Source organism: Perca fluviatilis, chromosome 5 (assembly GCF_010015445.1).
Source record: "Perca fluviatilis chromosome 5, GENO_Pfluv_1.0, whole genome shotgun sequence".
Taxonomy (NCBI): domain Eukaryota; kingdom Metazoa; phylum Chordata; class Actinopteri; order Perciformes; family Percidae; genus Perca; species Perca fluviatilis.
Genome location: NC_053116.1, coordinates 2,412,423 through 2,426,312, shown reverse-complemented (window position 1 = coordinate 2,426,312; position 13,890 = coordinate 2,412,423). Strand labels below are relative to the sequence as shown.

The following is a 13,890-nucleotide window of genomic DNA, read 5'->3' as shown; positions in this document are numbered from 1 at the left end:
CGGTAGAATACTTGATTACTAAAATAATCGATAGCTGCAGCCCTAATAAATGCCTGTTTTTTTGAGAAATAAAAGCCAAATTTTTGATCATTTTACAGCCACATAATTTTCGTTATGCATTATTTGTTTTGGTTGTTTAAAAACGCAAAAAAAAAAAATTATCCGATTTAATCAATCGATAAAGTGCTAGAGCTCCGCGTGAGCACGGGCTTTTATGACTGTCAATATATATATCCATACATATCATTTATAAATAAATATGAATCAGTAATTCAGTTGAATGTTGATTTGTAACTTGTGGGAACAGGAAATTGGAGAATTGTGTGTGTGTGTGTGTGTGTGTGTGTTGTTTTTCTAACAACAGCAGTGACCATAGAGCTAGTTTTTGTCATTTAGCTCATAGCTTTAGCGGCAGACTTTTGTACGTCCTGCTGTTGGAATCCTCTACAGTGAAATACATTGGGCTGCTCGATTATGGAAAAAATAATAATCACGATGATTTTGGTCAATATTGAAATCACAATTATTTAACACGATTACTCATTAACATTTGGATATAATGGATAGTGTCCAGGGTATAATCTCTTAGTGTCCTTTATCTCACAGAAAGAGTCTTTGGATCAGAATCAAATCTGTTTTACCAGGGCTCAACATAAAAAGTAGATCAGAGTTTTGCTGGCACCTTCTACATTTTTACTGGCCCTGAAAGAAATATCATAGGTGTGATTGGCAAAGGACAAAAACGCAGGAAAATATACGCCGCACCTACCATGAAGCTTCAGAAAATGGTTATAACACAGCTAGCCACTGCCACTGGATGTTGTGCCATTAGCAGCAAAGCTAGACCAGGGGTCATCAACTACATTTTTCCAAGGGCCACAATTCTATTAAGCAGACACTCCAGGGGCCGGACTTTCTAATAAAGAAAATAAAATCATACCTAATACGCATCTTCTTGTTTGATATTTTCACTTCCTTACTAAATTAATGCTATATTTTTTTACATGTATTAGTGTAAGCAAACCCCTAAAAACATGGAAAATCCATAATGATAACTAGATAGGCTACTTAACTAGAAAATGTTCTCAGATTAGGGGGCAGTTCACTGAGGAGTGATGGTTAAAGTCTTGATTACTGAAACGTAATTAGTGTCCTGATTGGTGGAAAATACTTACAGAAAGAAAGGCCTGTTGTCAGGTAAACATCTCACTGTCACAGAGCCTGAAGTGAAAAGTTGTGGAACACAGCAGCTGTAATGATGAATGGACTGATAAGCAGGCTAGCATTCATCCTGTATGCCTCATTTGAAATAAGACAATGTTGTTGCTAAATAATACAACCGGCAACATCATCAAGGATGAAGAACGTGGCGTCATTCACGTGCATATTAAGTAGCCACATGTATTTGTTTTGGTCTTATAATACGTCCATAGGTTTACCGCTCCAGCGGAGAGGATGGCTCGTTTAGACAGCAGCTACGTTTACAAGAGTTTGTCCAAAGTTCAAGATTGGTTGCAAATTAAGATAAACAGTTAGACTACAAACTGATATCTTTCATTTTAACTCGTTTGTAAAGTCGCTATTTGCAGAGTAGAGCTGTGTTTGCACAGCGCGGTGGACAAGAGTGGACAGCGCAGACAGAGCAGACTGAGATATCGATTTCTACATGTTTATGCCTTAGAACAGGTAGGTGGTTATTGATAAGTATTGACTCTTTAATCGTGGAGGTTTTATTGTAGGCTACTTACAGTAACGAGTGTAGCGTTAGTTCATCTGCGCCATTGGCGGTAAATAATCCTCGGTAACGTTTCCAGTCAGTTACATGTGCTACGTGAAGTAACCTCAGCCCTGCTGTGTGTGTGCGCACAGCGCGGGCATCGCTGTTCAGAATCCCGTCTATCTTCCAAAATGCAACGCTTGTATCCAAATTAATTGGTTATAAATTACCCAAGGTGAAAATGTGAAATGTTAAAATTAACATTCTTCGTACCACTCTGTATGACGTTTGCTGATGCAGCAGACAGGGCCACAGTCCAATCAACTAGCCCGACATACGTTTTTACTGGCCCCGGGCCATCGGGCCATTGCCTATGTCGAGCCCTGGTTTTACTACTGTGAGTCGGTTCAGCTTTACAGATAATCACACATAATGTTACACAGCTAATGAACAGTCATAACACAATGTGCATCTCACATCACATGTTCACTCACAATGTTACATTACTAAACGTGCCAAAATATCAACAATAATGTCGTCGTCAGTGGGCTTATTTGCTAGCTAACCTTAGGAAAAATCCAGCACATAGACGGTACCTTAGAGTAACGTTACGTGAAACAGGTGATTTAACGTCCCTGCTCATTTACATACAGTTTAACAAAAAAACTAAATGCTGAGGGAACATTACTGTTTTCTCATGTTGTTTTTGAGCGGTATGCACCCCCACTAAGCTGGAAAAAGTTTTAAACAGTAAGTGAATACAGCGTGTCGTGGGAATACAATGTCTATAGACAGTATACTACAGCGGGGCAAAGGCAGAGGGACCGCACGGTTAGCTAATGTTAGCTGTTCCCAGACAACAGTTGGTTTTTCCTTTTTTTGCTCACCAAACGCTGCTGCCATCTTTACTCGCGCAGAGTTTTTAAATTCCAGCGGATGATATGCACACAACTTGCCTCCCTGACTGGCTTCGGGAGGGGCGGATGTGCGCATGTGTATGAGAGGCCGTATAGGAGATAATTCATACTTTTGTCTTACACACACTATCATAATCTTGCATATACACCACTATACTCATACACACACACTATTATAATCCTTTTACATGTATGTATGAGAGGGTATAGTTGTATATGTGAGAGAGTATAGTAGTGTGTGTGAGAGAGTATAGTAGTATGTGTGAGAGAGTATAGTAGTGTATGTGAGAGAGTATAGTAGTGTATGTGAGAGAGTATAGTAGTGTGTGTGAGAGAGTATAGTAGTATGTGTGAGAGAGTATAGTAGTGTATGTGAGAGAGTATAGTAGTGTGTGTGTGAGAGTATAATTAAAAAGGATGTTGGTTTGATCAAACAGGAAGACAGTTTAAATCCTCATTCCCTGATTCGCTTACAGCCTTAAAAACACGCCTGTATCTTCCCAGAGCACTGCAAGCTAAATTGGAGCTACAAGGCACAATTAAAACAAGCAGTAGAACTTTACGACACTTAAAGGATAACTTTTACAGTTTTTTGTTAGCAAGTTTAGCAGGGTAGACATGATTTTTCATTTTATTTACCTTCTTTTGCAAGTCCCGTTTGCTTTTGTGGAAGTTAACGGTAATGAGGAGGACATTACTTTGTTTTTTACAGATACAATGCGGTGTGTTCATGACATTATAAGGGAAACTGAGAGCATGGGACCTGACAGCATGGTTTTGCAAAGATTATTTGGTGAGCTTGATTCTTACAGACGGACAATGTTTTCCTTTATTTTGATTAGCCAGCAGTTAGGAGGGAGTGACAGTCGGGAAAGTTTGGGTGCACTAGAGGCTACGTATGCCTGTCTTTGTTCTATTATCAATTCAAATGAAAATTCAAGATCATTAGAAGTGAGACGACGAGCTATGTTTGATTCAAGAGCACCTCCAACTATCAGAAATGGTCTTCCTGGTCGCCCTCAGTACAGCATACTACGTGATCAAATTACCCACTGTTTATCTCTTGGAATGAGTTGGCAAAGAATAGCTGTATGCTTTGGAATCAGCAGGCAGACACTGTACAGACATAGAGAGCAACTTGAAATTGGACCACTGACCTATACAGAAATGTCTGACGAGGTCTTGACTGACATTACTAGAGAGATCCTTCAAACCACCCCAAATGCAGGGGAAAGGTATGTGTTAGGAGGCCTGCGATCACGCAACATCAGAATACAGCGCTGGCGCGTGAGACGCTGCCTGCAACATCTTGATCCAGTTGGACGGGCCTACCGGCAACGCCGTGCAATTCGAAGAAGAATTTACAATGTTCAAACGCCCAATCAGTTATGGTGAGTATTTTTTCTGTTCGGAAATAGTTCTGTCTTTGAATACACAAACTGGTCAAATAATAATTCCATGTTTTTTAAATACTCTTATTATTGCAACAGTACACTACAGTATAGAAGTCCATATACCACAGAAAATGTTTGTAGTAGCCTAACATTAAATACAAATGTTGGAACTATTCTTATGTTTCAGATGGTTAATTTTTTTTTCTTTAATTTTGTAGTTAGTATTTTTATACCAAAACACCAGAATGCATTTACCACATCATGATTATACAGTACATAAGGCAAAAGTATTGGATGGAATATTATTCATCCTGAGGAGACCCTTAATGCCCACAACAAATTTCATCTGCCCAATATTTTAATATATTTTATATAAGACTAGGAAAGGTCTTACACTGTTGTTTAATGTCATATTAATACAATTGTGCACCCTTTGTTTTAAACAATTTCTGTAAATGATTTGACATACGACATATATACTTTATATGTCTGGCAATGGACCTTCTCAATTAAACATTTTTCGGAATGTTTTTTGCCATATGGTTGTAGACATTAATCTACAACATATGAAGGTTTTTGACTTGATGCACATCAACAGCAGTAAAGGGGGTTAAGGTATTAAATGCCATATCACAGGCTTCAGAGCCTGAGATTTGAGAAAAATAACAAAGAGGTTAATCAAGTTTGTAACAGATTCTGTAAAAATATTTACCATGGTTGCAGTTCTTTTGTTCATTGTCGACAATTCAATTTTCACACAGGCATATTGATGGAAACCATAAACTGGTGAGGTGGAGGATGGTCTTTCATGGATGTGTTGACGGCTTTAGTCGGACCATCATATACTTGCAGTGCCTCAATAACAACAGAGCATCAAGCGTATTGGAACTATTTTGCACTGGTGTACAGAGCTTTGGCCTTCCCTTAAGAATACGCTGTGACCATGGCATGGAGAACACTGCGGTGGCCCGGTATATGCTGGAGAGAAGAGGGTTAAACAGACGCAGTGTCATTACTGGCCGCAGTGTCCACAATCAGAGGATAGAGCGGTTGTGGGCAGAGCTAAATAGAGTTGTGTCGTTTCACTTCAGTAATCTGTTTGCCTTCATGGAAAATGAGGGCATACTGGATTCTACAGATGAACTCCATTTGTTTTGTCTTCACTACATCTACTTGCCAAGAGTTCAGAGAGCGGCTGCAGAATTCCGAAATCAGTGGAACAACCATGGATTATCTACACAGGGAGGACAAACCCCTCTACAACTGTGGCAGACAGGGGTTCTTAACAGTGCCGGAACTGGTAACTTGGCAATTGATGACATTTTTGCAGGAAATGAGACCTTTGGAATGGATGAAGATAGCACTCTACATTTAGAGAATGATAACAACATTGTTGTTCCTGTAAATGACTTTAATGTAAATCAAACAGTTATTAACACACTTCAAGAAACAGTAGACCCACTGATTGATGATGGCAACCACGGCATACATTTATTTTTAAATCTAGTGAATTTTCTTAGTGAACGCTAATACTGAAAATGCAGCCGACACTAAGTGTTAACATGCTATCACAATTTGGGTTGTTTTGTAATTAATTGAATAATGTAACAGTAACAACATTTGGATTTTCTTTACATCACTGTGCCTTGAACCTTTAAAGAAAAAACAAAAAGGTGTGCAGGATGTTTGTGAAATACAAACAATTTTCAACCTAGACCTTATATTCCCATGTATTTATGACTTTGTAACCCTAGTGCAAATTTGCATAGTCAATTTTGTCCACTAAAACAATTTTGTTTTTGCAATGTTAAAATTACTGAATTTGGCGATGGTGATTTCAGGGCTGTTATAATGTACTCTTTAACAAAAAGATTTAGAATAATCAACTGAGCATGTCAGTGACAAAACAAGCAATTACCCAATAACTAACATTGCATCTAGTTTTGCCGCTGCCTACTACAGGGATCTTAATAAATACTGGACCAATGTCAAAGATTGTTCTTCCCATCAGTCACTTAGACATAAAAACATAGTAAAATAGGGTCCAAGTTCAAAAAAATCTGAACTCTTTCTTCTTTAACACTCAAAAGGTGATGTGTTTTAATCAGCAATCGCTATATTTTCGCAATTATTTTTCACCTGTGTATTCCAAACATCCTCAAGAGGGTACTTGGAACTAACCACTCATGAGGTTCAGTTATTCCCTACCAAAACCCTGTGTGTTACCAATTGCAAAGTCCATTCTCTCTCTGAAATCCCCATATTTGTCAAAAAGCGGTAGCTTAAGGCCGTTAATGCAGGTGTTGGCCATAGGCAAACAGCTTCTCGGGCTGGAGGAATGATCATGCAGGAAATCGATTGATGGCTGAGGGGAGAAGCCAACTGGAGGGATGACACTTGCACCTGTGGCAAAGGCTAGGATTTTACCTAGCTTTGATGGTCCTTCTTGCTCTGTAAACAACCAAGAAAACAAAGAAAACAATGAAAAACTACAGCAATCATACCAGGAAGTTAAAACATAGAAAACACCAAAGCTAAAGACTCAAAGAAAGACAAGAAGAAGTAAGCCACGGAAAGAATGTAATGACAAAAGGAGTGAAAGAAAGACAAATGTAAAGGAAATAGAAAGCATATTGTAAGATTGTAATAGAAACACATTTGGAGTGACCAATAGCATGAGAGATGGTGCCTAAACTAGCTGCAGTATTTACCTTCAACATCCTGCAGGTAGTCCCTCCAAAATGGTACCACCCGTTCCTCTGCTCTTCTCTTGTTGCTTCCCACTTCAGACAGGCGGATGTGGAAAAGGTGATCCATTATGTCAGCAGTGAGTGCAGATGGTTCATGGCACATTAAGGGCCTAAAGCTGTCAGGATGCATTCGGATTGCATTCAGAACACCAAGGGTATTCAGCCCCTCCACAAATCTATAAAAAATAAAAATACTTATGTTTCAAATTGGAATGTTAATCATAGCGTTGGGGAATGAGATCATTTGTATTACTAATGCAGAATGAGCTAGAATATCAAATAAACCAATAAATAAAAATAAGATGCTATCAGAAACTAGGATGAAATTTTATCCAAAAATATACATCAATGATGTTTGATAATCTTTAATAAAGGCCTAACATAATTTTAAATCCAGTTCAGTTCCAGTTTTGTTAGCTACCAGTAATTTTTGAATAACCAGGTGAAAAAGTAAAGTGAATTCACTGTTGTTTCAAGTTTTGTTTTTCTGTGTAATATGTCTTAATTGTGAAAATATAATTGTTGTACAGCCTAGTTTACAAACAGAAATTGCCTGCCTGCCGACTGTATGAACAGTTTGAGGCTGTTTTTCTTTGAGTTGTTATTCTTGTACAGTTCTGGTAGATCTAGTTGAAAGGGAACACTCTTAAAAAATACACTGCTTTCCACTACTACCACTATATACAAAATAAAAAAAGATGCTCAAATTTTTAGATTGTCTTCCATTTGTGCAGAGAAAAACAGCAAACATATTTCCAAATAATTTTTTTTTTGGTTATTATTAATGTAATAACAATCTACTACACTAATTTGTTTTCTAAATAATAGTGTGGCACAAACCTCTCAAGTGCCCCGCAGACTCTGTGGACCACCTGAAACATGAGGATGTCTTGAACAAGTAGGTCTCTGTCTTCAATGCTTTTTAATGGCCTGAGGCACCCAGCATTTGCCAGGTAATCTTGCAGTGGTTCTGTGGCGTGTAACAGGTCATCCAAAGATGTACATTCTGACAACTAAAAAAAAACAACGCACAAAAGAGAGAACGAAAAAATAAATTTGCAAATATTTTTTGTGTTATTGGCCCAGCTAATTCAGTTCTGTTAGACAAGTAATATCTTGCTTTAACCATTGAGCTGCAGCCATCACACATGTAATAAAATATACACTTAATATTCCCATTTTACGATATATTTAAAGTACAATTACCTTTTTAACCTTTTCATACAGGTCAGCATCAGCAATGTCTTCCAAGACAGGCTTTATTGAGGACTTTGCACCAACTAGACAAGCATACAGTGTTGGTGCAAAGAATCCTGGAGGAGGACCGCCATGAACAAGACTTACAGCAATGGCCCGGCCAGCAATGAAATAGCGATCTTCTCTTAAAGCTGGAGAAAACATAACATTGACAGACAAAACATAGGATAACATGAACAAAACGAGGGCTGGGATTATAGGAAATCTAAAGCAATATAGCCAAAAATATAGCATTTACCAGAACTGTCCAGACCCAAATTCATTTTGCCATCCTTTCCTTCAAACATTGGTGACTGTATCAAGGCTTCCATAAGCAATCGTAAAAATTCCCTCCTAGGACCACCGAGGTCCACAGCCTCTTCATCTATTCCCAAGTCATCTGAAAACTTGATGCACATCTGGTACGAGGGATTGTAGGACAATCGTTTGAAGCCACGCATGGTACCATCCAGTACTGAGGACCTATTGATGTTGAATCTGCATTTTTTGTTACTAACAATTTGGGATGCAAGATTGAGGAGTACATCCTGTGCTGATTTAGTGTTAGTGCATTCAGATGCCCTGTTGAAAGAGAAAAAAAAAAAAATCTTATGAACAAGAGCATACCTTTTAGAGAAAACCAAAAGCAGCAGCAGTTAACTGAAGGATGGTACTATTGGAAAATCATCTTTTTTTAAACTATCACTGCCAACTAATTTCTTAACAATATCCATGTAACCAAAAGAAGAAAAGAAAAAGAGACCAGTTGGGCAGCTTTATCGTACAGCAACATAATGACCCAAACCTTGACAATTGTCTTTTTTTGCCATCATATATTAGTACTACTTTCTTATTTTTCAGGGCAATATTGTAGCTTTAGAGAGTTATCTGTACCAGCACTATATACTGTAGACAGAGGGTGTCATGAATCAATACAGGTGATGCCTGTAGGAATTTTTTGTAGGGCTGAACAATTTTTGAAAATAAAATAATTGCGATTTTTTTTCTTCTCCAAAATATTGCGATTGCGATTTAATATGCAATTATTTTTTAAGCTCTTTGTCTTCTGTATTATTCAACAAAGACAAACAATAAATCATTGTATAGTATGAACACAAGATTATATAGATTAAACAAATGGTTCTTTCCTGGAGGCCAGGCCTGTATGTGATAATGAAATTAGGTGATGCATGAATTTATATGAATGACATCTTTTATTTAACTACTTCAATCACAGTAGTATATTGAGCACTGACCAAGCCTGGTGTAAACCTCATATGAAGGTCAAAAACAAAATCACAAACTAAAGTGCAGATTGCAGAAATGTAAAAACAAATATGTGGCTTTACCACACTTAGTATTTAGATTATTTACTGTAATAAACATATGTAAACATGTGGATTGCACTTTTTAAACAGTCTTTGAACTTTTCTATACAGTTAAATAAGAGAGCTATATATATACAAAATGCATGTTATGTCTGTTAAGAGGCACAAAGGCACTCTAAAACTTGCCCCGACAACTGCCGTTTTGGTTCAGTGGAAGCTCATACATGTAGCTGCAGCTTCTCGCGTTGCCTGTACCGATTCGGGTCGAATTTTTTTCAATCGAAAGTACACGCATGTTTATAGCGATCGAGATTAACATAAAAAATGGCCAGAATTCTCCTTTAACTATTACTAATAAAACCGTTGAAACACCACGGCCACACTGCTGTGAAAGCTCCCCTAAGATTTATCAGAGTCTGGTTGTTACCCCTCTCAGTGGCAGTCTCATCCACTCCATATCTTTATAACGGATCTAACATTAGCTAACCACATGTGACCAAATCGCAGCCTTTGCGATTAGGGAATTGCGGTTTTAACATATCGCGATATTATTGCAAATGCAATTAATCGTTCAGCCCTAATTTTTTGCATTAACTTTCAAAACTTAATTTACTTCAATTGCTGCAGAATAGCTTGAAGTTGTTAACTCATAACATCTACTCATTTAACAAGGTCATACTACCCAGTCACTTACACATGACTCTCGAGACTGGCCATGATAGCTTGGCTTAATTCCTCGTCATCAGAAGACAAATCTGAGATGGAACCCATGATCGAAAGGTAGGTTGCATAGTCATCATTGTTGTCTGATTGAATCTGGTTAACAGTGGCAACATTTTCCACGTGCTGGTTTGCTCTGGTCATGGTGCCACTGGACCCTTGCTGTGATGCAGAGGGCTGGTTCGCTCTGGTCATGGTGTCACTGGACCCTTGCTGTGATGCAGAGAGCTGGTTCGGTCTGGTCATGGTGCCACTGGACCCTTGCTGTGATGCAGAGAGCTGGTTCGGTCTGGTCATGGTGCCACTGGACCCTTGCTGTGATGCAGAGAGCTGGTTCGGTCTGGTCATGGTGCCACTGGACCCTTGCTGTGATGCAGAGAGCTGGTTCGCTCTGGCTCTCCTTGTGAAAGGATACCTAGAAACCTGCTGTGTTGATGCAAGTTGCGCTCCCCTAGCCCTTGTAGTCATAAAGTTGTTGGTCTGATTGGCAGTGGTAGCTGTGTGGTCATTTGCTGATGACGTGTCAACTTCTACACAACTGTCCTCTGAATCGGAACTGTTAAACTAAAACAAACACAAGAAAAGGAAAAAGTAAATGACAAAAATGTAATAAAAAAAATAAAGGGGCTGAACCAATTGACCAAACCATGAAAACTGTGCACTCCAAACCGAGCAAAAAGCTCCTCTTTACAATTATTATTTGTTTAAAGCTTACAGGAACTGGAAGGCTGGTTGATGGTCTAATGTACACAGCCTTTGATCTGAATACTTTGTGAATCATAAAGCCATTCAGTTCCTGTCCTTCGTGCAACTTCGGTGAAACCAATTTGTTTCCACATGGCATCAAAAGTTCAATACTGGAAAAAAATGGAAAAACAAGAACAAATTTAATTTCAAAACAATTATGTGTCAATTAACCCACGTATATTCAGAATATTTCAACAATACCTGACATCTTCAGGAATTCTGTCCTTGAATGCTTCCCTAATCTCTGCAACAACCGTCCTGCAGTCCCACATTTTTCTCATTTCAAAGGCACATAAAATATAGCCACTTTCATGAAGCCTTCTTTTGGTTTTGTGCTTGCAAACTTCACTCCATTCTGGATGAGGTAACAATACAATATCCTTGTTGAAGGTAGGGTGATTCTGGGTAGTAGACCTAAAAAATAATGCAGAAAGAATGTCATAATTGGCATTGCAAACATTATTATTATTCTAATTATTAGGATTGGTAGTAGTAGTAGTAATCCCGCAATCATATCATCATATTAGACCTTTTTTGATGGTAAAGTGTGTGGGATTAACTGGTGAGGGTGCTGATTTGAAACCAACTGGTAGGCTACCCACATAGGGTGGGAGGTAACAAGGTGGTTTAAAGAGGTGACAAAAAGCGATCACGGACACAGATTTAAACTGTTCAACTGTTTCACTTTGGAACTCTTTCATACAGATGCAGTTCATTTCTGATTATAAATCTCTAGAGGCTTTTCCAGTGTTCTGCCCTGTAATCACGGACTATCCATTTGCCTCTGCAGACAATGATATCGCGCCACATCCAGCGTCCTCCTCCCAAAGGCGAGAGAAGTGAGCAGATGAGACAGTCCCTAACATGGCATGCATTTATAGTTCCACAGCAGGAAATGCAATTCCTGTCAGTGAGCTACTGTTGGGCTAAAGTATTAATAGCATGGCATATTACACAGGATTTTTTATATTTTGAGTCCACCACTATAGTTTTAGAATGTGAGTCAAGCACGGTCCAAAGTAAATGAAAAAACAACGTTAACTAACAACTCGTGGTTTGGTAAAACAATACTAAGATTAATGTCACCAGACTTTGCACTTGAGCAACCTTACATTAAGGTTAGTGCGGTAAATAACATACACATTACGTTAACAAAAATAATACCGATAAGCTGTTTTACAGCGGTTACGGGTGTATCCATTGTCAATGTCATGCTTTTAGCTGGCTAACTAACGTTAGTTAGTAACATTACATGAGTTGAGTTATCAGATATTCCAAATGGGGGCACACATCAATGTACGGTAGCTAGCTAGCTAGCTATATGTTAAAACGAAATTAACGTTAAGGCAATCGCCATGAGAATGTCTACTTTTTAACACACCTTATTGATGTTACTTAGAGCTAACTTAGCTTCAAAGCAGGAACAATTGGTGGCTTCAATAAAACAATATCCCGGCTACAGAAATACTAGACAGAAATAATGTTACCTTAATGAGTATCGTTAAACTCACCTCTTCCTTGACTTTGAAGTCCATCCACCGAAATACTGCTGAGTTTGATATCGGGGTTGCATCCCTTGGCTAGCATTAAGACTAGCTCCTGGCTGAGTGCTGTTGCCGCTCGTTGATGCACCTGATGCAGGTCTGAAGAGCCGGCGCATTTCATCGTCAACGTTAGCGTTAGAAATAGCCCCTGTGGATGGCTGTCGTCGTTGATCCAACATTTCGGACAATGACGTCACAGCATTTGGAGTATTCAAAAAGTTATTAATGAGTCCAATGGCTTCATTAAGCCGCCCACTGTCTGCCATCTTGTCATGTCGCATCTGGTCTTGAAAGGGAAGGTGGGCCCTATGGGTGGGCCGCTAGCTACATTCTTCTTCATGTATAAGCCAATCAGGGACTGAGAATTTAGTACTATTTCCGTTTCAATCAAACTCTCTCACACACACTACTATACTCTCTCACACACACTACTATACTCTCTCACACACACTACTATACTCTCTCACACACACACACTACTATACTCTCTCACACATACTACTATACTCTCTCACACACACTACTATACTCTCTCACACACACTACTATACTCTCTCACACACACTACTATACTCTCTCACATATACTACTATACTCTCTCACATACACTACTATACTCTCTCACACATACTACTATACTCTCTCACATACACTACTATACTCTCTCACACATACTACTATACTCTCTCACACACACTACTATACTCTCTCACACACACTACTATACTCTCTCACACACACTACTATACTCTCTCACATATACTACTATACTCTCTCACATACACTACTATACTCTCTCACACATACTACTATACTCTCTCACATACACTACTATACTCTCTCACACATACTACTATACTCTCTCACACACTACTATACTCTCTCACATACACTACTATACTTTCTCACATACACTACTATACTCTCACATACACTACTATACTCTCACACACACTACTATACTCTCTCACATACACTACTATACTCTCTCACATACACTACTACACTACTATACTCTCTCACATATACTACTATACTCTCTCACATACACTACTACACTACTATACTCTCTCACATACACTACTATACTCTCTCACACATACTACTATACTCTCTCACATATACTACTATACTCTCTCACATACACTACTACACTACTATACTCTCTCACATACACTACTATACTCTCTCACATACACTACTATACTCTCTCACACATACTACTATACTCTCTCACATACACTACTATACTCTCTCACACATACTACTATACTCTCTCACATACACTACTATACTCTCTCACACATACTACTATACTCTCTCACATACACTACTATACTCTCACACATACTACTATACTCTCTCACACATACTACTATACCCTCTCATACATGCATGTAAAATGATTATAATAGTGTGTGTGTATGAGTATAGTGGTGTATATGTAAGATTATGATAGTGTGTGTAAGACAGAAGTATGAATTATCTCCTATACGGCCTCTCATACATGTGCGTGTCATTCACAACACAAGATAAA

The 13,890-nt window shown here is 38.5% G+C and overlaps 2 protein-coding genes across 3 annotated transcripts; one reads left to right on the top strand and one right to left on the bottom strand.

Moving 5' to 3' along the window:
* The first annotated feature begins 3,000 nt into the window (after positions 1-3,000).
* Positions 3,001-5,589, top strand: LOC120559393. Its single transcript, XM_039801087.1, has 2 exons — positions 3,001-4,025; positions 4,790-5,589. The coding sequence occupies exons 1-2, from the start codon at positions 3,253-3,255 to the stop codon at positions 5,556-5,558; spliced, it is 1,542 nt and encodes a 513-aa protein (XP_039657021.1). The 5' UTR covers positions 3,001-3,252; the 3' UTR covers positions 5,559-5,589.
* Positions 5,455-12,742, bottom strand: LOC120559387. 2 transcript variants are annotated; one of them, XM_039801074.1, is made up of 10 exons: positions 12,321-12,742; positions 11,011-11,223; positions 10,778-10,919; positions 10,424-10,626; positions 10,037-10,372; positions 8,274-8,596; positions 7,985-8,166; positions 7,619-7,791; positions 6,740-6,954; positions 5,455-6,479 (listed from the first exon to the last, which is right to left on the bottom strand). In XM_039801074.1, exons 1-10 carry the CDS (start codon positions 12,632-12,634, stop codon positions 6,226-6,228), a joined length of 2,355 nt encoding a protein of 784 aa, XP_039657008.1. In that variant the 5' UTR covers positions 12,635-12,742; the 3' UTR covers positions 5,455-6,225. The 2 variants fall into 2 exon arrangements, with proteins under 2 accessions (XP_039657008.1, XP_039657007.1); XM_039801073.1 differs by having other exon boundaries at positions 5,460-6,479; positions 10,037-10,626.
* Positions 12,743-13,890: the final 1,148 nt, after the last annotated feature.

What these genes read in the sequence shown, in the direction of transcription:
- LOC120559393 (XM_039801087.1), top strand. Translation starts at nt 3,253, where the DNA reads ATGATTTTTCATTTTATTTACCTTCTTTTGCAAGTCCCGTTTGCTTTT. An exon ending in CAAACGCCCAATCAGTTATG is followed by an intron (nt 4,026 to 4,789) that starts GTGAGTATTTTT and finishes ATTTTCACACAG; the next exon opens with GCATATTGATGGAAACCATA.
- LOC120559387 (XM_039801073.1), bottom strand. Translation starts at nt 12,634, where the DNA reads ATGCGACATGACAAGATGGCAGACAGTGGGCGGCTTAATGAAGCCATT. An exon ending in ACTTCAAAGTCAAGGAAGAG is followed by an intron (nt 11,224 to 12,320) that starts GTGAGTTTAACG and finishes ATTATTTTTTAG; the next exon opens with GTCTACTACCCAGAATCACC. An exon ending in CAACCAGCCTTCCAGTTCCT is followed by an intron (nt 10,627 to 10,777) that starts GTAAGCTTTAAA and finishes TGTTTGTTTTAG; the next exon opens with TTTAACAGTTCCGATTCAGA.